This window comes from Rhea americana, unplaced genomic scaffold (assembly GCF_003343005.1).
Source record: "Rhea americana isolate MKP2758 unplaced genomic scaffold, rheAme1 scaffold_33, whole genome shotgun sequence".
In the NCBI taxonomy this organism is placed as follows: domain Eukaryota; kingdom Metazoa; phylum Chordata; class Aves; order Rheiformes; family Rheidae; genus Rhea; species Rhea americana.
The window spans coordinates 6,555,045-6,579,027 of NW_028186457.1; the positions used below are offsets into that span (position 1 = coordinate 6,555,045).

At 42.7% G+C, this 23,983-nt stretch overlaps 1 protein-coding gene across 1 annotated transcript in view; it reads left to right on the top strand.

Moving 5' to 3' along the window:
- KALRN (kalirin RhoGEF kinase) overlaps positions 1-23,983 on the top strand; it is a 515,456-nt gene that overhangs the window by 159,687 nt on the left and 331,786 nt on the right. The window contains exons 2-3 of the mRNA XM_085311032.1: positions 2,813-2,887; positions 16,348-16,462. Coding sequence (XP_085167158.1) covers positions 2,813-2,887; positions 16,348-16,462 — 190 coding nt within the window. The remainder of the gene's footprint in view (positions 1-2,812; positions 2,888-16,347; positions 16,463-23,983) is intronic.

A 23,983-nucleotide genomic window follows, 5' to 3' on the forward strand; every position in this document is an offset into this window, starting at 1 on the left:
TCTTTCATTATTTTGGTGCACGGCTGACCTTTTCTGAGGGATAGTCAGAAAGGCGAAAACACACCTGCTGGCAGTACAGTCCCCATTTATGCCTAACCTTGCTTCTCCTGTGCACAGTGAGGATAGCTCCATCACGGGCCTATGAGATGCAGTCCTTGTGGGAGAATGTCTGAAGTTGCCCCGAGACCTCAGTATRGTGGGCTACGAATGCCTTTTGCTAAGAAGTCTCTGTTGTATGTGATAGCCAAATACTGCACCCACTGATTTTAGTAAAAAATCTCGTTAAAGAATTCAGTGGTGTAATCCCTGCTGCACAATTAAATGCCTGAGAATTGACTTCGCTGTTTCCCTGAAGGATTTAACAAACCTTGGCCAAAACTCAACTTTTATTGACACAGATGATCTCACAGCTGGGGGAATTTGGCCCAGTATTCTCAGTGTCTTGGAGCCATCATGATGTGTCTAGTGCATTGGTTGCTCTGATTTGCCTCATGGTTGGATGAGATGGTTATATACARAGCTGCTTAAATTTCAGAATGTTGCCTGTGACTAAGCGGCTCTTGCCTTCTGCRTGAGAGCTAGCCAAATTCTAGTGTCTGAGAGGTTATTTGGTTAAAAGGATAGGTTGATAGCAAAGTCATAAATCTTTAATGCAGAGTGCACAAAGTCCTGCTTACTTGAACCCAGAAATTCAGCAACRGGACTAGTTTCCTTGGTCCCAAAACACTTTTCCCACACAGAAGGACTCTTTAGGAATCTCTCAGGACCGTGCTCCAATGCCTGTTTAAATTGCAGTTTTACTGGTTTCTTCTCTGCTCTCTGGCTCCCTCCATCTCTGCTGAAACCCCCTTTCCACTGAGCTCAAAGCCCAGAGGGTGTGGGTTCACGAACGCCTTCCGTTTGGCTTTGTTTTGGGAAGCAGCATATGCTCACCTCCCAAAAATAAACCCCACCAGTGTCAGCAAGGCTAAYGCCACGTATAACCTTGCATGTATAACACAGCCTTGCGATACCTTAGCTCGCTCCTCCGCGTGCCGCTTTTTGGGAGCGTAGGCTCAGCCGGTACCCTTTCTCGTCCCGCTGYGCGTTGCAGAGGTGAAGACCTGAGAGCATGTGAGCACAGACAGGGGTTTCCAAAAGGGTGGCCCCAAGGTCCGAGTGTGACTTGGAGGGCAGCTCTGACTAACTGGAGAATGAGGGTAGGACAGACCAAGCCGCCGTCTCTGGCTAACAAAAACAGCCAACAAAGAGCACCTGATGCTCGGGCTGAGCACTTGATACGATGGCAGCTTTTTCAAAGGCAGGAACGTGACAGACTTTTGTAGGTGCAGCTGTTGTCGCCAGTGGGGGGACATATTTGCACATACAGGATAGTCTTATTGCACAGGCTGACTGTGAATTTAAAATGCTACCTCAGTTACTATCAAGAGTAATTCAGCCATAATAATAGTACTTGTAGTATGCAAGTTCAACTGCTGGTAGAAATTGCTGTTGCAGTCTCCATCCTGGCAGTTTCTGTATGTCTACATGGATCAAGACCTTACAGCTTTGTAGACTGCACAATGCAAGAAATCCGTGATAATATATAACAGGACTTTTTTTCCCACTACCACTTTCAATCGCAGATAATGAGGCTTCATCTACTGTGTTCAGCAAGGAAAGCRTGATGGCTGCGGTGATGATGCCTCAGTTCTAGCCAGTCGAGAAAACTACTTGAGTGAGAGGACTCTCTTGCCCTTGTACTGTCTCAGATGAATGCTGATTGCTGCCTGCCTGTGAAAGGCAAGAAGTAAAAATGCTGRGTTTCTAGTGTGCTGTGATCTTTGATGAGCCTATCGCTGCGATAGCTCTAAGGCCATATTGAAGCCATCTTGTCATGGTGGGTGTTCATTCCCCACTGAAGGATGCTTTGTTTTTCAGAGCAACAGCAAAGATGTCCTTCAAACCCACCTTTTGTTTTTTAATAGCATTGATGGAATAGCGGACTGGCCTGTAGTCTGGCGATCCATTACTTTTGGTCTTTTGTAAAAGGGAGGGATGCTTTTAGTGGCTTAAACAGTAGGCAGTTCTTTTCCTTAGGCTTTCAAGAGAGTAAAAATCAGGGATTTCTTTGGTAAACTTTCAGGAGGAATGAAATCATTTGGCACTGCAGGACAAGGCAAATGGCCTGTCCAAGTCTATCTACCATTTAATCAAACAGCATGAATTACATGAGGCTGCATCGAGGCTTCAAACCACTCCTCACGCAGGGAGAAGCTTTGGCTGGCTCATAAGAAATGCGTGTTTCCTTTGCGTGTGCTCCCCACCTTGAATGTGTCCATCTCGAGCTGCGCTGCGTGGAGCAGACATGGGGAGGAGGGGAAAGCTCTTCTCTAACCTGCCCCTGTGCAAATCTGTCTCAAGGGGCCACACTAAATGAGTGTGTGTGTGTGCAGTAATACCCCCTGCTGCAATTTTACCTCGACTGTGTTCAAAAGGTGAAGGGAGAAGGCTCCTGCCACTCTGTGCAACCTGTGCAAGCCCAACAATATGATCTATAAAACAGCAGAGAAGTTAAATCTAGTTCCTTGGTGGGAAATTTATTAACCTTGAAGAATTTCTGAAAGATAAAGTAGGATGAGTTGATTCTCTGTGTCTTCTTTTTGCAAACACATCTCTAGCGATGCTAATGCTATTTGTGTATCAGCCATTAGATTCCCGCTTGTGGTGCTTTTATGTGACTTTTAAACCTTCTATAGTCTGATTTTGAGAAATATGGAAGTAGGACACACTCTCTTCTAATTTGGCTTTCCTCTTTTCCTCTGTTTTRCAGGTTCTTTTCGAAATGATGGCTTAAAAGCTGCTGATGTCCTTCCTATACTAAAGGAGAAAGTGGCCTTTGTGTCAGGTGAGCACACCCTTCCCTCCTTGTCTGTGGCCCAGCAGTGGCACTACCAGCCTGTGTGCCATCCTGTATGGCATTGCACAGTCAAGAAGGACTCGTTTCATGTTTGGACTTGGTACTTAGATTAGTTCTTCTGCTAAGAACAGGACTGTCTAGGGAACAGGGCCACCTAGTAATACTCCGGCGTTTGCAATCTGGCCTGTGGTGATTTTCTTTATATTATGAGAATGAGGTAAATCGGTAGTGCTCAGCTTCCCATGGGTAGCTTCTCAGCTGCAGCCCTGATTTGTTGTGTCTCAGCATTCTGGGTGGCTCAAATCAGGGATCCTGCTTTTGGGCTGTGGTCAGTGAATAGCATTAATTGTTCTTTATAAGAAGCACTGGCTTCTGTAAATCACTGGTACTTGGTTTGTAATCCCAATCAGCCTGCAGTTGCAAGTACCAGATGTTACATTTACATAATTTAGATTCTCAAAGATCTCTAACCTGTCCAAAGATTTATGACCTTTGTTAATAGGATGAGTCTGCAGGACTTGGGGGTGGACGGGGAAGTATGTAAAATGCGTTGARAATGGCTTGGGTTTAGGGGTTTCTGGGGTGGGTTACAACTTGTTAGGGAGAGTGGGATGAGAAAGACTGAAGTGATCATAATCTTGCATGAAGACATCTAAGTTGGCAGCATAAAAATGGGATGTTTCCGGTGCCCGTGCTTTTCATGGTTGCAAACCATTCAAGCTGCTTTTGTTGATCTTCCCTGTTTCAGTCAGAAAACCTGTATCAAAAAGAGCCAGAGTCAGACTGCTTTGCYCCTGGTTTGTAATCTTTGCTCTGTGTTTCCTTTATCTCTGCAGTAATGTTGACTGCAGAGATGAGGGAAAACAGCAGTGAGGCCATTAGTTGCGTGGCCTCTTCCTCCATAGCTCTCCACTGCAGAGGTGCTGGAGCACGAACTGTGMTGACGAGGGCTCGTTATCCTGCAGAGCAGTGGAGGTGTCTGACAAGTCATGAAATCTTTGGCCTTGAATGTCAGTTGGCATGAAATGTATTCCCATGTAGCAGCAGTGAAGTAGTATAGGAACCATGAGTCTAGCAGTGACTTGAGCAAACATTTTGTGGCTCTATAAACCCTAAACCTTTTGACTGATGCCATGAAAAAGCAGGACTTCAAGGGAAGCTTTTAAGACACTAGAATGCGTCATGTGAAAACTCAGGACCACGGCAGCAGTGCAACCATGTACAACTGCTTTATCTTACACTGGAGTCTCATTCTGAACATCTTCAGATGTTTTATGTCATTACAACCTTTCACTCCTCTGAAGAGTGGAACAGAGTCATAAAAATGGGGCGTAACTGCGGGCTTGTTTGGGACAGAAAGCGAAGCTGAACCAGGAGCTCTGGGGAAGCAAAAGGAAGGAATTTATGCAAGGACTATACTGGAATTTAGTTCTTGGTTCCTGTCATTGCTTCAGGTGGAAATAACCACAGGATTATTTGTGAATTCATGAAATATTTAATAATGACAGTTAGTCTGGATCATTTATATAGCCCCTTCCACCAACAGTGCTTGAGCTCCGTTTGACCAGCGGGTCTCTCACCAAATCATCAAGTTGTTAGATGCTGTCCTGGGCCAAGCTTGCCTTGTGGAGGGAGTTAAATAAGCTGTGCCAATACACTCCTCTGCAGTTTCTCACTGTGATTCACTGCAGGCAAGGCACAGCTCTTTCCTCATAGCCGTGGTAACCTCCAAAGCTGTCTCTGCTCAAAATGTGACTGTTCCTGACAGAGCTAGCTAGATAGCAATTTCAGGATTTACACCWCCTCTCCATGGTCTCGAAACACAATGAACAGGGACAATGATTGCCAGTGGCCTTTGAAGATAAAATGTGTTGGGGCTATTGTAAAAAGACACCGTCATCCTCCAGCCCAGGGTTTAAGAACTCCATAGTTTTTGCCTGGGTTGCTGTAATAAAACAGATTAAGAAAAGGATTTGAATACTTCAATTGATGACTAAGTTATTTTTAATTAAAATGGAATAACTTCCTAGAGCATGCTTTGAGCACAAAAGAGAAAATGTTTGCCAAAAAAAAATCAAATTCTGAACCTTTCAAAAAAAAAAGTAGTCATGCTGTAGTTTGAACAGACTCTGTGAGCACGTTGCATTTGTATTCAAGCTTCCTCAATGAAAAACAATACTTTATCGAGCTTTCTTCAGAATTTTATACTACAGTTAATTTTAACAATAATAGTACGGTAAAATTGTTATCAAGGGATTTCATCTTGTGCTTACATCAGCTGAATTTATTGGCACACAAAAAAATTCTCAGTTGAACATCTCAATAATATATATATCTATATATTTTCTTTTCTTATCTGTTGTGGCTCACCAGCTTGTCTTTTAGACCATGATTCTACAGGAAGGCTGCTGGGAGCAAATATGTTACTTAAGGCAGTGGCTATACCGTGCTTTGTGTTTCAAAGTACTGTGGATGCTTCGCTTTTATAAACTTTGACCATGKAAAACAGTAAGGCAGACCATTAGCAGGAGAGTGACACTGGATGCTGCCTGCTGCAGAGCACACACAACAGGACCTACTTGTACAGCCTTGTAATCTCAGAGGAGCACTCAAGCTTTCAGAAGTGCACTTAATTTCGGAGTTGAAATACAGCCCTAACTAGCTGGGCACAGATTCATCCCGGCTAAATGCTAGGGCTCTGTGCCTCGCGCTGCCTCTTGGCTGGCTGTAGCCAGCAGCAAACAGCAGGCACGGGGCTCTGCATCAGCCTCCGCGAGCGCTGGCGGATCGAGGGGTGGATAATGATTCTTTTTTTCCTGGAACTGCCTCTTCACTTCTTCCAGTGACCTCGTGTATAAGCTGGACTGATCGCGTGTGTGTCTAAACGGCGCCTGAAAATCCCACTGCAGTTCTCATAAGCAGAGAGATAGTCCGACCAGTTGTGAGCAATAACCTATCTCTGCTGTCGCGGTCTGACTGTTTCCATAATTGACCTCATGGAAGGAGATGAAGCAGTGGGTGGGGTGGAGGCTTTGGCCACATGCTTGTTGCCTAAACAGTAATAAAATCTTGGCTTTGCGTGGTTGGTTCACCGTGTTGTTTCCAGCAGTGGAGTAGCTTTGGGAACCGTTTGGGAGCAAGGTGTAAGCCAGAGGCTGATTTTTGTATTCTGAGAAGGAGATGAGCACAAAGAAATGGAAATAAAACAGGTTGTACATTTTTTTGTTTTGTTTTTTTCAGTGAGAGCTGGTGAAAATGATATTTTGGAAGGTGTGGTTACAGCCTTTCCTGGGAAACACAGATGCTACTTTGGAAGAATGAATTCAGCTTGGGATGTTGTTCATCTGCTTGATTATATTTATAGGAGAATTTCTATTAATCAGTGGAAATAAGCAGGTCATGAATGAGAGCTGTAGGAGAGTGAAGGGAGCATGTTGCTGTGTTGCTTCCCCCTCCCAGCGCATGGACCCTGAGCTAAGGCAAGCAGCTTGGAGAGGGTGGTAAAGACATTTGTGAGCATGGCCATAGCGTGGAAGGCAGGCGGCTGGGTGCCAGGCAGGTCTCACCTCGCAGTGGCTGTATCCTTCGGAGGTGCCCAGCTGGCGGCTGCTGGAGGAAGGACAGAGGAGGCAGCCCCGCAAGGAGGTTGGGCAGGTCGAAGGGAAGGAGCATTTTCGTGGGAGCTTGTAGGGAGCCAGGTGGGACCATCCCAGGTTCCAGGTGGGAAGCCCTCTTTTCTTCCTGCCTTCCTCATTCCTCTGAGTTTGGGTATAAAAAGCCTGTCAGCTGATTAATGCCATGGACCTGGGTGAAACCATTTATCCTTTTCCTGTGGCCTACCCAGAAGAGTTCTGCAGGAGCCTTTCTGTCACAGTCTATTCCCTACAGGGAAAAGAGTTCATAAAAATTGCAACACTTTGCATTTCTCCAGGTATTGTCTGCTGAGCTTTTAAAACACAAATACAAAGGAGAAGGTTGGCCACTAAGTAAGGAAGAGACTGGCATAAGCCTGAGAGCCTGATGACAAAACAGAAAGAGCTTTATTGAAAGGTCTTTTGGAGGAGGAAGTTTAGTGTAAATAGATCAGATGAAAGGACAACTTTGCAGTTATGTTTCGCTAAATTTATGCCTGGTGGAATGAGTCAAAGAGGAAGTCTTCAGTGCTTGTTTAGTTTCTGAAACTAGTGTTGAATCTGGGAAAGACTTGCTCTGAGTTAAGGACTGCTGTGGGGGAAGACACTGACCTTCCTGAGAACTTCTCTGAAGACACCAGAGGTCATGTAGCGCCAGAGGTATGTGGGACTACATGTGCAGGATCGTGTCTATCCTTCTGTGTGATGAATGTGCTTCAGTCTGAAGAGAAGGAACTGAAATGAGATCCCAAGCCTCTCCAGGCTTTGGAAGAACTCRGATCCAGGTTTCAGGGAGTCTGAAATACTGATTTTTGGCCACTGGAATTTGTATTGGATTGGGAATAGAACTAACAAAAATAGCTGTTTTTGAATGATATAAACAGTTTGCATTTGGACAAAAAAAGTTTTGATTCAGAGTAATAATTTCCATTCTCTTTTTCCTGTGGAATGAAAATTTCAACCGAAGCATTAACAATTATTCCACATTTTGTTACAGAAAAATGCCTTCTTTTTCATACTGTTCCCTGATATAATTTGAAATYGACAGAAATTCCAAAAAGAGGAAATATRCTATTAGGAATAGCATAACATGGCTTGACTATTGAATTTTCGTAGTGGTTTTGGGCTTGTCRTGCTTCCATCTAGAATTTGCTGATGCATTACTGCAGATTTTTCTTTGAAGATGAAAAAGGGGAAGTTTAGACTGTAAATTTTCCAGATCTTCTGATGAGGTCTGAGCCTGTGAATTATTTTTTTCTTTTTTTCTCCTTTTAATAATGTAAGTTCATTCATACAGATATAGAAGAGCCTTTACCTTTAGGAGCTGTTCAAATATCCTCRTCAGGACTGTTAGAATAGAAATCAAAATGTTCCCTGAGATCTYTGATTTCATATACAGGTTGTGATGATTCACAATCAAAGATAAAACATTGCTAGGATGCAGAAACAGTTACTGTATTTCTTTCCATATGTTTTAACTGTAGCCATAGTCTAAATTAAATAATTTCTGCAGAGAGTAGCTAGTCACTGCCAGTGCTTACTGTCCTGGCTCTTGGATAMAAGCAGCTTGCCAAGAAAGATCCACCAATATCTCCTCATTGCAGTGAGATTTCTCCTTTATGTACTTCCTCAATTAGCATGTGTGAGGTTAATGATTCTACCTGTGCTGCCACATGGAGACACAAAAAGGTTCAAGTGCCTTACAAAATTGGGCAAAAGATCAGCCCAATCAAAATTTCCATCCCTCGCAAGAACTTGTAGAGATGTAAATAATACTATGGACGTAATTCAAACATGTTGAACTTGGTGACTGCCTTCCTGAACAGCCTTCGGAGCACAAAGGTTGATGGATTGATGGGACATTCAGCCTCATATGTATAGCTTTAAAATTAATGGTAATGACTTTCAAAATAACAATAAGAGGAAGGAACTGAGTCTGTGAAGCAAGAAGGTCTGTATAGATCCCATCCTGTTTCAGCTATTAGATTTTTCTAGTCCTTTTAAAGATACAGTGAGCTCCACACGTACCTCACTAAGGATCTCTTTTTCACTTACACTGTCTTTATAWAGAAATCAAGGCTAGGAGTTTATATAGCAATATAAGGATGTAGGGAGATGACTAGCATCTGAGATGTTTGATAAGAACCAGAAGCCTTGGACATTTTGCAATGGAGGGTTCGTTGTGTCCTGCTAGTGATGCTCATCACCTCTAAAATGTCCCTTCACTTCTATTGAAAGTGCTTTGGGCTGTGGGCTTAGGTTTTTGTCCTAACAAACTAGTTCCAACAAACTAGAAGTACTGAAATTCAGAACTGGACTATCTCTGTACTGATGATAGTTTAGATTATTTTTTATGCATTTTTTTGGTGAGGAAAAAATAGGCTAGTTGAAATGGAAATACTATACTGTAACAAGCAATTTCAAGGGTATTTTCTTCTGACAGTTTTTTCCAGCTCTGAGMCAAATTTCTTTTTTAAGCCAGAGGAAAAAAGACTTTCTAATAGCAATTATGTAAGTCCAATCGATTGAATTTTCCCTGGGCTTTCATTAATCTACAGGATCYTCTACCTGGCTATAATTGTGGAGAATTTACAGGCAGTGGATGTGGGAAACCTGGGCAGTCGGTTATATTGGATCAGTTAATCACATTTTTCACTTTGCTGATGAAYGTCWSAAACTTTGCCATTGCCATTTCTTTRTGCTCGTCTCAGATTGGGAAGGCAAACAGCCTGTGATCAGCGTGAATATTGCCTCTCTCTGCCTTATTTTGTTTGTGCCTTCCAGATCTACCATCAGCAGCGAAACTGGTATYGTCACATGCTGTTTTCTTCTCTTCCCTTCTCCTTAGGGCAAGAGGGTGTGCAATGTACTCAGCCCTGGTGAGGCCTCGTCTTGAGTACTGTGTCCAGTTCTGGGCTCCCCAGGACAAGAGAGACATGGAAAAACAGGAGAGAGTCCAGCATAGGGCTACAAACATGATCAGAGGGCTGGAGCACCTGCCCTACGAGGGGCAGCTGCGAGAGCTGGGCCTCTTCAGCCTGGGGAAGAGAAGACTGAGGGGGGGATCTTATCAGTGTGTACAAGTACCTGAAGGGAGGGTGTCAAGGGGATGGGGACAAACCCTTTTCAGTTGTCTTGTGTGACAGGACAAGAGGCGATGGGCAGAAATTGAAGCACAGGAAGTTCTACCTGAACGTGATGGGGAATTTCTTCCCTGTGAGAGTGACAGAGCACTGGCACAGGTTGCCCAGAGAGGTTTTGGAGTCCCCTTCTCTGGAGATCTTCAAGGCCTGCCTGGACGCAACCCTGTCTACCATGCTCTAGGTGACCCTGCTGAGCAGGGAGGTTGGACTAGATGATCTCCAGAGGTCCCTTCCAACCTTACTGATTCTATGATTCTATGGGGTATTTTGTTTTAGGAGGGCTTAGGTTTGTTTTACCTAATTTCTGCATTGGTTTCTAAATATGTACTGGTTTTCCCACGTATCTTTGATAGAGGAGGAGAGATCAAGGAAAYTACTTTGCAGTTGAGGCAAAAGACAACTGGTTAGCACAGGTGTAAATAAGATACAGACRTTGCAGAAGATGGTTGTGTGCTTGTGCCTAGTGCTCTCTTGATACTACACAGCAAACCAGCTTATTCCAGAGGAAGAAAAGGGCTCCTCTGGACTCTCTCTGAATTTTCTGCTTTCCACACAGAGGATTTTCCTTAGTTTTGCTTTGCTAGGACAACRTTTTTCCCAGTGGGAAATGAGACAGTTTTCCCAGTGGCCTGTTGGCAAGTAAACATTAAAAATCAAAGCAGTACCCCCAAAATTACTTGCATAAAWCAACAGAGGGATATTACAAGCCACAAAATGTTGTCTCTTCAAATTCATGTGGAAGTCCCACGCCAGGTTCTTTTCCAATGCCTAGGCACATTGATTGGATTGGCAGCACGCCTTGAAGGTTGGGGTAAGGAGCTGTATCTTTAGGGTGTCTTGGCACGAATCAGTTACTGTATTGCCCAAAAGACCTCTTCTGCACTGCTGATTGATACTGGATAAAGCAGATTGCAGCTAGAGCATGGCTTTGGGTGGGTGTGAAACAAATTCGTCAGGTGGGAAATGGGATCATCTGGCAGCCATGCTGATCATCTCATCCACTGCTGCTCTGATCTGCTCTACCAAGGGATCTCCTGGTAGGAACACACAAACTCATTGTTTACTCCCTAAGTATAATATTGCAAGTGCCTGCCATTAGGATTTGATTCAAGCRCGTGACTCAGGAATACAGGACACTGCAAAGAGCAACACACTGGAGGATCAGGCCTTGCTGACTGTGTTACAGCTGGTCTAATTTGCAGGTRTACTTGTTGTGAGAGGTTAAATTTCCTTTACTATTACACTAGTTGCACCTGCTTTGGAATCAACAGAATTTGAGGATCATTACACAGATRATTGTATATATGATCCTTGCAGTGATTAGTGCTTGCTGAAGCTGTGGGATTTTCAGACTAGRGCTCTCTGCTCAGTAGGTGTGGTAGCAAGCAGACTAGCACAGAGCTCAGCTATGGCAGAGAAAGGAAAAGAAATACTATTTTCTTTACAACGCTGGATACTAATTTGTTGATGCTTTGCTTTCCTAGGAAGTCTGTCAATTCAATTTAGAAACCCAGAGCATATTGGTTGTCGCTTTATAGAGGYGTTTGACATCAGCTGAATTAGTTCTGTCACCTAGTTCTCTCCATTATCATTCATTTTTTCACCATATTTTGGACTGAAATACAAAYGGTATCCTCCTTTTGAGGAGTATTTCAGCTCCTCTGGAAAGTCGCTTATGGTCCCAGTAGAGTCTGCAGCATCAAGATAGATCAGCTTGTGATCTGCAGGGATCAGACGAAGCACTGTGTTGATTAGAACTGCAGTAGGTGGCTGAACAGAGGCCAGAAGCCCTGTGTACTAATCCTGGCTCTGCTGGTGATGTGCTGTGGGACCTTAGACAAGGTACTTGGGGTCATAGAGGAGCCTTTGCTTGTCTGGACAGTTGTCTGTTCCTACAGTTAATCCCTGTGAATTCCTCCTTATAAAAAGTGTGCAGAAGAGAGCAGAGGGCTTGAATACAATTTAACGTGGATGAACACAGGCCGGAAAGTATTGTAGTAGAATGGTAGATAGGATTGGACTGGTGCAGCTTCAAAATAGAGCTCGATATGATCAYAGTCTGTTAGATGCAATAAATCTGCGTTGGGGAAACAGATAGAAGTTCCTGTCCTAAACAGACAGGATTCCACAAAGCTAATCCCACAAAGTTCATGTCTCAGGACATGACCGGGGGAGGGCCCATAGCCGTCCTTCACACTGCTAACACTTGGGTTGACCAACATCTCCATTTACCTCTTGGCGGTTGAAGCCAAACTAGGCAGAAGTGTTCAGGCCCACCAACGGGAGGATTAAAATCTCAGCTCAGGCAGTCACTTMCCCAGCAGCTGCTGGGGCAACGATTTTATATAGGCTGGAGTCCCTTTCTGCTCAAAGGCGTAACCAGAAAAGTGGTCATCACAAAGTCACTGAAAAGTGCCTGAGTTGTCTGCCACCTGCGTCTGTTGCCCCGGTACGTAGGGTTTTTGAGGCTTTCTTCCAATATGTAGAAGTGGTGCACATCATGATGCCTTCTGCCGTCACTGCAGTATTGCACTGTGTTACTGGTGGGCAGTGATTTAAAGAGCTTTGTTACCTGTTTTCACCCARTTTGAGACTTGCCCTGTGGTGCTACACTCTAGCATGCTGAACAATGTGCTGAGAGCAAACATGAGTATGCTGAGTTTGATCCAGAAGAAATCTGTGGAGAAAAATGATGTGGTCTTGCCTTTGAGAACAGATGTTGAATTTAGCAGTGGAGTCTGTGTATGCTGGAAGTAAGAAAGATGGGAAGAACCAGCAAGCAAGCCACTGACAGCCAAGGCRGTCAACAAAGGATTTTGTAGGAGGAATGCGAGACATATATGGCTAAATATTTGTTTTCAGTGTACTTTGTGCCCTGTAGAACATGTGTTTTTGTGACTCCTTTTTCCAGAGCACTAATAGCTAGACCATCTGTTTGCCTCTATGCATCAGAATAAACCCCTTGAAAGCCCACCTTGGAAATCAATTAGAAATTATCAGCTGTTTGTTTTAGCATTTAATAACAGTAATTTGCAAACCTAATGACATGTTTGATTATTGCAGCCCGTGCCTGGAAGCCCAGTGGGAGGTGGGAGATGGGACATATTGATTAGAGCAATTGAGACTCTTTACCCCATTCCATTTTTTATTTTCTTTTAGAACGATATTCTGGGTAGATCTCTGATGAGATGTTGCATGTAAAAATCAGTGTTTGGATCCAAGCTGACTTGATGAAAGATTAGCCTTCCTGGGTGGATTACTTGTAAGCAAGGACAGAGTTTCAATAACGTTTTTTTAKTTATTGACTTTTAGTGTAAGCACTATAAAGCCCTAACACAGTGGACTAGGGGTCAGAAACTTGGCTTATACTGCTGGTTCTTCAAGTGGCTTGCTAAGAAATCTTGTGCAAATTTCTTCACTTTTTTTGTACCTCACTGTAGGCATAACATAGGCATCTGTTAGGTGTCTAAAGCTAGATGGTCTGAATATCCCATTTAGTCTGCATAGTAAAGCTGCCATTTGCAGTAATAAAGTGCTGTGGAAAAGCTATATATTATTAGTATTTAAGACAGGAACCACRGTTACTGAACTGTGCAAGTCCTAAGGTGAATTAAATATACTGGGGTTTGTTCTGGAAGAAACCTGGCATTTCTTCATATACACTCTTCATAAAATTATAAATAATGCAGATGTTCATAAAAATAGGGATTCCGTGTGAATAAATTGGAAATAAGCAGAGGATTTGAATACATATGATGCACACTTCACTCTGTTACTCAATGTAGAGCAGTAATTTTTATCATGAATGAGAAACATTTGTTTCTTTGGCTCAGATTTCTCAAGGTTTGCCTCTTGCCTCCTTGTTTTTCTGTGCTACAGAAGTAGAAGGAATTGGTCCAGATACTTATTTATTCTTCTGGCATCTAAAAAACTTCAACCAGATCATCATGTAACCTGCCTCTTCCAAAGAGAATTAACCAATTTTCTCCAGACTGTCCTGGTAGCTTTTGACCCTGTAATAGAGCCTTATTTATCCTGCTCCCCTGAGGACAGTTAGATGAACTATTGAAGGAGAATGTTTATACTGACGCAAAGACAGAACAGCAATGTTCTGGCCTCTATTTCCCTTTCTGTAGCCCACAATCTTTGTGTTACTGTTAGCAAAAGAGTCAAGAATTTTCTGATTTAATCATTTCTCCCCTCCCACTAGAAAAGCCCAGCCTGCCAAAATTTAAATTTTTTGCAGACCTCGCTTTRGTGGAAGTGTAGGTAGGAAAGGGGCTGTAGACCCAAAATACCATTTATAGTCATAAGCAAATTGAGGTGAGTGGGCAGTGTCGTTGCTGGGCTGCTCACAGCTCATATCTTGGGAAGGGATTGTAACTGTGGGTTTGGATATCTCCTGATATCTTCTCTTAGCACTTTTCCATTTCATAAAAATATTGGGAATGGGAGAAAAGGTAGGAGGAGAGGGGAAGGGAGAGGCTGATTGACTGAATAGTGGGTAGCATGTTCTTCTGGGATGCAATTTAAGTTCAAGCCTTTGCTTCAGTCAGTATCTGGAAGCTTTTGAAAGCCTTGGTTACAGCTTGGTATGATGGGAAATTTTTCACAACCTTGGTAAGTTTCTTGTGTTGAAAACATATTTCCCACCTAGCTTTAGTTACTGTATCAGTTTGCCATTCCATAGGCTGGCCTGCTTTCCTGTTGGATACATCATGCATGAGATAATGGTTTTGGCATTGCTATGGTGTGTGAAATGATCCCAACAAAGGGGTAATGTCCTTAAAGTCCGGGTTTATATATATATGTGTGTGTGTGTATATATATATACACACACACATATATATATACACACACATATACACACACACACACACACACACATATATATATATATATACACACACGTATATATATATGCCTGCAAATAAAAATGGGCCAATTTCCTTGTAAATTCAGTCTTGGGAATATTTGTTACAATATGTCCCCATGCTCATGCCATGTGGCAGAGGGCTGTATCAGCCAACGTGAGGCTGAAATCCCATCAGTCATCCTAGCCTTTGTAGTTTGCTCCTTGATGGAGAGGATCGGCTGTGAGGCTGCCATACAGAGTCATGTTTAGGCCGTCTAAACGGACGGAGCAAGTGGCCTCGGAGAAGTCATTCAGAAGGCTTCATGAAGTGCTGGCCAGGAAGCAGCCTACAGCTGATGGCAAACTTAGGCACAGAAATTTAGAAAGAGGTTAGTAAATAGGATCAGATGAAAAAACAGTGTCCCAGGGGTATGTGCATGTATCTCATCAGCTTGGTGTCTGATTTATCCATCTCCAGGAACTTCTGCCACACAAGATACCTCCTTGGATCTGTTCAAAGCAGTTCTTTGTCCTGTGGTGATCTAGGACACTGTTTTTCCAAGCTCACATTTGCTCTCCTGCTGATCCTACTCTTAGAGCAAAGCCTCTTAGGGGTCATCTTATCAAACGATGGTGTTTAGGACCCCTATAGCAATTTTGACCCCACAGAGTGGGGGTGTCCTGTGTTCTGCAATACAGAATGTGGCATATAGGTGCTGAGATGCCAGTGTCCTTGCACATTTTTCCTTCCTGTTGGTCATTTACTTCAGAGTAATTTACTTCAGAGAAGCATCTGATTACCACTTCTGAGGAAGGGGATTTCTGTTAAAGGGATTATAGTTTCCACTGAAAAGCTCAAAATTCATCTGCTTTTTTTTTTTTTTACTGCTTATTTGCAAGGTCCTTGTAGTTTTGTGCTAGCTTTTTGAACTATAGTTTTGCTGTGACTTTTTTCCTAGCTAACAATGCAAACATATATCTGACAACACACCATTTCAGAGAAATCCTGTGATAATACATGAAGGAAGAACTAAAGATTGAGTAAGGAACTCGATTTCAGTTTCAAGCTTATTAAAATTTATTCATAGCGAAGAATAGAATAAGGTGCTGTAGAATAAGTTGTATTCACCTCTGTATTTATGATTGCATAATTTGGGGTAAAGTCATTCTTTTTATAGCTAAGTCTTTTAAGAACTGCTGTAAAACATGAAGTGCCAGATACTGGCAGTTCAAAAAGAATGGATTTTAAATAGAAAAACTACAGGAAAAAAAAAACAAACCAAAAATCATTCTAATTGCCAGCAGCACTCTCTTAATAGAAAGCATAGGAGGCATGAACTTTTAATCAAAATTCAATTGCTAATGAATTGCCAGATTAGAATGTCTTACTGCATAAACATTACAGGGATGCACTGCATCTATGTAATGGTATATTGTAATCTGTCTGGCAATGAAAGATACAATGCACATTGAGCAACAGTGAAAATACTTCCACTTTTCTGATKTTTTCACATTTAAAACTCTCCCTACAGTAGGCTTTCATTAGCATTGCCTGCTTGCGTTGGCTGTTACATTGGAGATTTGATGGCATTAGCTTAAAGACAGAAGAAACGCTAGTGACAGGTTTCCTTGTGTTTTTCCTTTCGTTGGAGCTCCAGCAAATGCAAGCATGTCTTCCTCAATTAGGCAAGCCTGAAAGACACAAAGAGAGCGCAGGCTCTTGAATGTGCTGTAATTTATGTTTATCAATTCAGTGCACATAGTTTTTTTGACATGTGCTTCCTGCCTGAGTTTCTAACAATCCTTTATTTTCTGCAGGTGGCCGTGATAAACGAGGTGGTCCTGTCTTGACCTTCCCAGCCCGCAGCAATCACGACAGAATAAGGCAGGAAGACCTTCGGAAACTTGTGACTTATTTGGCCAGCGTGCCAAGGTAAAGCTAGAAAGAAAACACTTCAAAGCCTTGGGTGGACGGGTGGGTGGGGAGCTTGTTCTTGGCAGTTGCTGATTTCCAAGTATTAACCTTTAGTACCTTCAGTTCTTGGGACGAGGAAACAAAAGTGTTCCCTTCCTCCTACTGTGTATGCTCTAAGAGCTTTTATCGAGCAAGCAGCAATGTGGCAGCGTGAGAGAGCAGAGTTTGTGCTAGGAAACTCGGGCTTCAGACTCRTGAACCAAGTTCATGAGAGCAGCAAAGAGCAGCTTCCATTTCTGTTGTTTCTGTAAGGCTCTTCTAGAGGCATGAAAAAGGAGGAAAGTGCCTGGAGTACTACTGAGGTCAGCTGAGTTAAATTTAGCAGGAGGGAGAGAACCCCTTGTCTGCCATTGCCTTTTAGTGCCTGGTGGGAGCTTCAGGAGAGTCGGGGAAGAGGAGTGTAATTCCTGGTGGGAAGGGTCTACCCTGCACAAAGAGACAGCTCTTTCTGCTCTGGCATCTTCCGGAGCTTTATGCCTGCCCAGGAAGGAAAAAATGAAGACTAAAGGGCCAGTTTTCAAGGAGAGGTGCTTCGGATGTTTCTACATGCAAACTAGCTCTATTAGAAAGTGCTTTTCCTGCATTAGTCCCTATGTCCCTCCTCCGACACGCATGTCSCTGTCCCTTTCCTGGGGATGTGGGAGGAGAAATCTGCACCTGGCAGCTGTTGCCCAAGGCTGTTTTCCTTAGCAAGCTTTAGAAGATGGTTTACAAGGCTCTGTGTCCAGGTATTCCTGAGCCACTGTTTAGYGTTTCAGGAAGTATAAAGCTATACACCCCCTCGTTCAGCTTCCTTTCTCTATTTTCAAGCTTCCCCAATTTCTTTCTCATGAACCATTACCCCAGTTACTGAGGTGAAGGGCATTCTGGTATTTTGCCTCTGGGACTGTTCTGGTACCACAGAATAAGTGAAGTGCTAAAAAAGGGCTATCACCAAGTTATAATAATGCACCCTGTGCCATCCAGGAATGCGTTCTCCTTTAAATCAATGATGTAACCTACAAAACAGTGCTCATAAGCTTGCAAAGATTGCAGAGCTAACATCAGAAAGACAGAAGGATTGTCTGCATCAGGATGTTGGAGGTAAGGGTATCAGAAACACACACAGAGCTCCTGGTAATGCGTGGCRTGCAGAGAACAAAGCTCCTGCCTTGGTATAGAAGAGAGTTGAAGGCTGTTTGGAGACGCATCACTCAGCTGCAGAGAGTTATGGGCAAGCACAGCTGCATGTGTCACATCTGCCAATGTTCATTTCGTGTTGACAGTATTTCWTGAGGCCTCAGGCAGTGCATTTTTTGCTGCAGTGGACTTCTGCTCATCAAGCTTTTACTAATCAGCTGAATTGGTTTGAGTCATCTTTTTTTTTCTTTTTTCTTTTCCTGTAGCCAGCTCTATTTGCAACTGAGAAATTACAGACATGCTGCAGGGCTGGGAAACTCATTGAGTTGGTCATTCAATGTCAGTGCATGTCCCAGGGCTTGGCAATCCCACTCCAGCTGCTGTAGTAATACAATTGCTCCCTTACATCTTATCATCTCCTGCACGACCACAAGTATGAAGATACGGCATAGCCTGTCTTCTGTCAGAGACTGGGATTGCAAGCGATTATGTAGCAAAAAACATCTTCTAATGTGTTGATTAATACAGCTCTTCCCTTGTGGACGTAGTGATAACACCGAGGTACTGTTCCTCCCTACCACCTGAATAGACTAGCTCAATTTTGGRTGTTGCTTTTGGTTGCTTTACTGTGAATTGGTCCAGCAATAGTTATTCTTTAGTCATGCCAAAGTAGGGGAACAAAGGTGCGTGCTGAAAGAGCTAATACAAAACCAAGCAGCTTGTCTACCWGGAAACATTTTAAAAGGTGTTCCTTTGAGTGGTCCCCACTGCAAAGCCTTGTTCCACCCTGATGTCTGAAACTTTCTTAGAAGCAATCTCTAATTACACAAGAGAACATTTCTTTCTCTGCAGTACAACCTCCAYCATGAAAATGTGCTCAGCAGCGAAGGATTGACTACTCAATGGAGGACTTGCACCAGTTTCACAAGAATACACACAGATTGGTGCTGGGGAGATGTTAGCCCAAGTATTGCATCCTCCTTGGAATATTGCACTTCAAGAGAGAGATGGAATAGGAAACAGCAAGAACAGTCAGAAATCTAGGAAAAGTGGCTTTTCAGGAAGGATAGAAAGGGTAGAAGTTGCTCAGACTAGAAAAGAGAAGAAAGACRGCCTGAAAAGCTTTGAAGGAATGTTGTAATGCTACAAGAAGAAAGAGAATAATTCCTGTGTCCTTAGAGTTAGGACAAGAAACAAAGGGTTATGCTGAAGAAAGGGAAGCTTAGGTCAGACACAAGGAAAAGATTTCTAATGAAAATGGTAAACACTAGAATAAACCATCTAATCTGTTCTTAGAAACCTCCACAGCCTTAGACCTCTGGCACAGGTATAAATGCTAGGGAGGGGGGGATGAACTAGGTGATTTCTCCAGCTTCTTTCTAGTTCTATTTTGTTTGGTCCCACACCTATGAACTCACTGCTGTAGACGGAAGAAGTGGTCGGAAACTTCTTCAGTGTGGCAGGCAGGATTGTGTTGCCTGTTCAGTTTGAGAGAACACTGAAAACCCATTTTCCCTAAACTTTTTATTCATTTTAACAAGGATAACTAGTGGAACTTTCAAAGTTATTTATTTTTTGGAAACAAATACCTGGAAGGAACAGTATTAATTCATATCATTGGCTCCCCATTCATAGTTATTCCAAGGTGACTACTGTAATGAATAAGTATCTCAGCAGTCTACCAAGATAAACAGTTTTATTAGTACAGACTCTGGATGTCAKGAGAAAGTACACTCATGTTCAGAGTGTTGGAGAGGGGAAGAGTTTTCAGTGCGAGTGGAAAACCTAGAAATTCTTCAGAAAAGAAAAAGACTATAATTTATCATATTGACTTCAGTATAATAATTCTCTCCTTATTCCCAGTGCAGTGGTTCCTGAGTGAGACGGATTGCTATCCACGTTGATACTATCTGTCACTTAACCCTGGTTTTATATCTTAATGGAAAGGGCAGTGGTGGCATGTTGCTGGGAGCTTTGAGCAGGTGTAGGATTGGTAAGGAAATATGATGATAGATTACAGTAAGTGAAACCAAGGTCTTGCTAGTAGTTTTCAGAGTTTCTGATTCAGCTTTCAGTAATTTCTTTTTCAAAACAGAATAATATCTGATGTGGGTTTTCTGAAAGCAGCAATGTGCGTTTGAGTTACAGCAGAACAGAAAGCACTTTCATGCTGCTAGGAGCGGTGGCTGGGTAGTCCGTGAAGTTGGTGGGGCTCCTTGCATGGGTAAGGATTACTGCTGGGCAGTTAAGACTTCAGCACTGGGAATGTAGTTTGTTCATATTCCAAAACTATAAACTTCCTGTTCATGGTATCCTAGGTGACTTATGGGTCCTGGGAGATGCCGAGGCCTGATCCTGCAGCCTTGAGTACTAGGAGGAGGAAGCAATAGTGTATCCGATGTTCAGGAAGAGTGTCCTTCTGGTTCAGTGCTGTACTCCAGTTCTTTTAGACACACCGAGAGGTGCTTTTTCCCAAAGAGCTCCACCATAATTAGTTACTAAGAAACTAAGATGCTAAACTAAGAAGTACAGATAATTGCCACTGAAGCCAGGTTCCTACCCCACTGCCATTTTCTGCACGTTTTACACTTGCAGTGATGTTTTCTTAATAGATGAGACTGTATTTCTTGTAAATCAGGATGGCTCCCATTTACATGCTAATTTAAATGGAACGGGATGCTTAGACATTTGGTGAATGTGACCAGATCTAGGAAAACATAGGGTTGATGATCAGGGGAGCTAAGTTAAACAACTAAGGATGACGGTGGTGGTGGGTTGCTGGCTTTGCTGAGGATTAAATTTTGTTTTTAAACACTAGTGTAGTGCCTTCTATTCCAGTAGAGTAAGTTTTGATTAATACATGTGTAAATGAAACTAGCACCAGGGCAATCTCTTCTGTGAGCCCTTCAGAATTAAGAATTAAGCTATGTGTAGGCTATAGGAGGATAAAAAGGTGACAGAATATTATTAGCCTGAGTTATCTGCCTGCATGGTGAAGCAATATGATGAAGGAAATGTTCTTTGTCAGCTACAGTGAATCTTCTGGCTGAGCACATCAATCTGTTTTGGAGCCAAGATAAGCAGTCTTCTGTGTTCTCAGCAGCGGGGGAAATCCGAGATGCCTTGGAGGCCTGTATTTTTAAAGACATCTACTTTTATTTGTCCTCTGTTTAAAAACCTGCTTAAATATTTCCCTGTTCTGGGGGACATCCAGGACTCATAACAGTTGCAAAATGTTTCCAAGGGAAAGCTCTGTATGTTTGAACAGCTTGTCAGAGCTGCCTCTCTGAGTAAGATTAAAGGTGCTAGCATCAGTAAAACAAATTAAATGCCTTTAAAGAATTAGTTCAGTGATTGGGAATTTTTAAAATTAAAAGAACAAAACAGAGCCTGGCAAAAGGTAGCAATGTTCACCACTCTCGGTTTTATTTTAAGCTCTTCTATGATGACCTGTGGTACTGTGTATATTAGCTTCTCTGGACAGGAGTAGTGTGAAACTCATCTTGTTGATTGATAGGAATTAAACCCTAGAGTTCGATTTTCTGTTATATAATCTTAGCATAAAAGAAGCTTTTTAGGATCTTTTCTTCTGGAGGCTATTGTAGATCTACAAAAATATCTGTGTATTTCAAAAACAACACCAGGGATTTCATGCTTATTTTAGTAACTAAATATCTGGTGCCATGTGTCAAATAATTATTCCATCATACACTTGCCTCAAAAGACAATGTTAATAAATGAAGTGAAACTAATGAGGCTAATGGAGGTTAATATTTTCTTTAAATATAACTTTATTTATTTATTTGTTTTAATTGTAAGTGTATTTCAGAGAAGTAAGCTCACTAGGAGCATATATTAGACAGGAATACTTGTGGATTTAAGAGTCTTTCACCACTCTATAGCCAGCTCAAACCCAGCCTCCATCCTACAGGGTGTTGGTACGTGATGATGTTATTTATCAGCATGTGTTGGTGAATGGGGGACCTCCATGAAACTGATTGGAGGCGTCTGATCTTGTGTTCTGTTGTTAAAGGGCTTCTGACCACGTCTGTCTGTGTTGTGTGCTGTGGTCCCTTCAGTAACCCCATGGGGGCCAAGTTGCATGTTCAGTTCTTGTTGGAAGTGAGCTCTTCAAAACAGGAGCCCTGATTTCCTTCCGACTGTGGTGATGACCAGTCCAGAACAGAATTGACACTTTATTTCTAGATAACTGGACGATGTCTATAATTCATGTTAAAATTCTGCGGTATCTCTCTACAACTTCCGATCTGGCAAGATCCACTGTGACCAAAAGCCACTAGAGCATGTGGACTTCCTTGGAGTGAGGCAAAACAATGAGAGCAGTCTGAGGCCTGGGGAGCAGGAACAGTGAGAGAAGATTGAGGGTATTGGGGCTGTTCTGCCTAAAAAGGATGAGATTCAAGAGTAACATGGTAAAAATGCAGTATGCAAAAATTAACTGAAGGCAGGAAGGAAACAAGCTGGCCTTCGTAGCCAGAGCAAATGGGATGAAAAGCAGTGGGTTTAAATCACAGAAAGGAAGATTCAAATGAGAAAATCTTGCTAAATGAAGCACGCAGCAAATTGTTATGGTGTCTCCATCTTTGGAGACCAGTTCAGAAAGAATCTGTCAGGAATAAACCAAATGTTGTCATTCCTGCTTGGAGCAGAAGGCTGAAAAGGACAGCCTCTTGAGCTCTCTCATAACAGTGTTTTCTATAATTAATTCTGTGTTTTTAGAATAGCTAAAAAATTTTCATTGCCTATGTTTGGTTATTTTTGATTTCTAAATTTTTGAAAATTTGTCCAACCGTAAGATAAATGGGGGCTTTCCATATCCACTTACCAATTACTTCCTGCTTTCATTGCCTGTTACTCTTTTCATGGATAGGATAGGGACAGCTCTTTTAAAGCCTGGGACCAGAATCAGATGTCCTCTATCCCTCTGCCCTCCATAGGGAYGAAGAGTACAGAGAGCTCTGTAGGACTGGTTCTAATTCTGTTTGATGCTCAGCCTGGCTCTATCTTCCAACTGAATAACGGTGCACATGTTTGCAGATTTATTTTGTCATGAACAACACAAATAGCAGGATATAGAGCTTCATAGGTAGTGTGCTGTGAATTGCACAGCTCGTGTAGTCTGTTCCTTCTTCTAAAGACTGATAAATGGAGAGATTGCCTGGGCTCTGCATATCACTTGTATCCGAGATTATCAAATGCTTTCTATTTGATGTAGGAGAAATGTCCCTCATCCTTCGCATTTTGTGAAGTAAAGAGGCAAATGAGAGTCACTGAGTCACACTGAGACAGATCTATGGAGATTTGATTGTCTTGTTTCAGAATATGAGTTCAGAGACTCAGGGAAAAAAACATTGATGATATTTCAAGACTTGATCCTTCATTTAAGAAAAATTCTTTAAAAGATAGAGAAAATCTCTTTGTAAGTTGTCCATTTTATATCCAAAAATATTTACACCATTTGGAAAAATCTGCAAATCTGTTACTGGTTTTGCACACTGGCTTCTCCAATATTTCTGTATTTTTTAAATAGTAGCTTGCTCTGTTTCATTACAAATTAATTGTTTTTCCAGTAAATGAGATTACTGATTGCCACATGCAGAGAAACTATGATTTCAACTTGCCTTTATGTTTTTAAACACTCTATTCAACACTCAACATCTGCTTAATTCTAGACTATARATCTGTAATCAAAAAAACTTAATATCAAGTAATCCCTCATTTATTGTATCTGAATTATTTCCAAGGCAATTGTTCTTTTTTTAAAGGGAAAAAAAAATCCGTTTTCTTTTACTGCCAGCCACGCCGGCTCATACAGAGATTTCAAAGTCATATTGGGTTCTTTATAATTCGTGTAACATCTATAACACAAAGATTCTCCAGTGGGTTACTGATTTGAAGACTTAAGATTGCATAGGTGGCCCTGGCTTTCCCAGGGAAAGGTCATTTCTTGGTGAGAAAGGAGGGACTGAAGGAGTCCTAAAAGCCRGTGGCACAGCCGCTGAGCAGAAGTCAAGGCGCTGGCGCGAGCAGGGCCGAGGAGTGCCGGCCCGCCGATGGCAGCCCCCTGTCGCCATGCTCGGAGGCGGCAGCCGGGCTTCCTCGGGGCTTCGCAGGGCGCTCGTGGCAAGCGAGCGTGATCCGGCGGAGGCGTCTGGCCGAAGTCACGGCGTGGGGAAGACCCTCGTTGTCTCCTGCGGGGAGGCGCGGGCGCTGCTGGGCTCCACGGCGCAGATCGAGGCTGTTGCTTTTTGGCTCTTGCGCACAGCGCGGACTCGGGCTCTGCGGCGCTTTGGGAAGCGCTCTCCGTTTCACCGGTTCTCAGCAGCGTCGTACGTGATG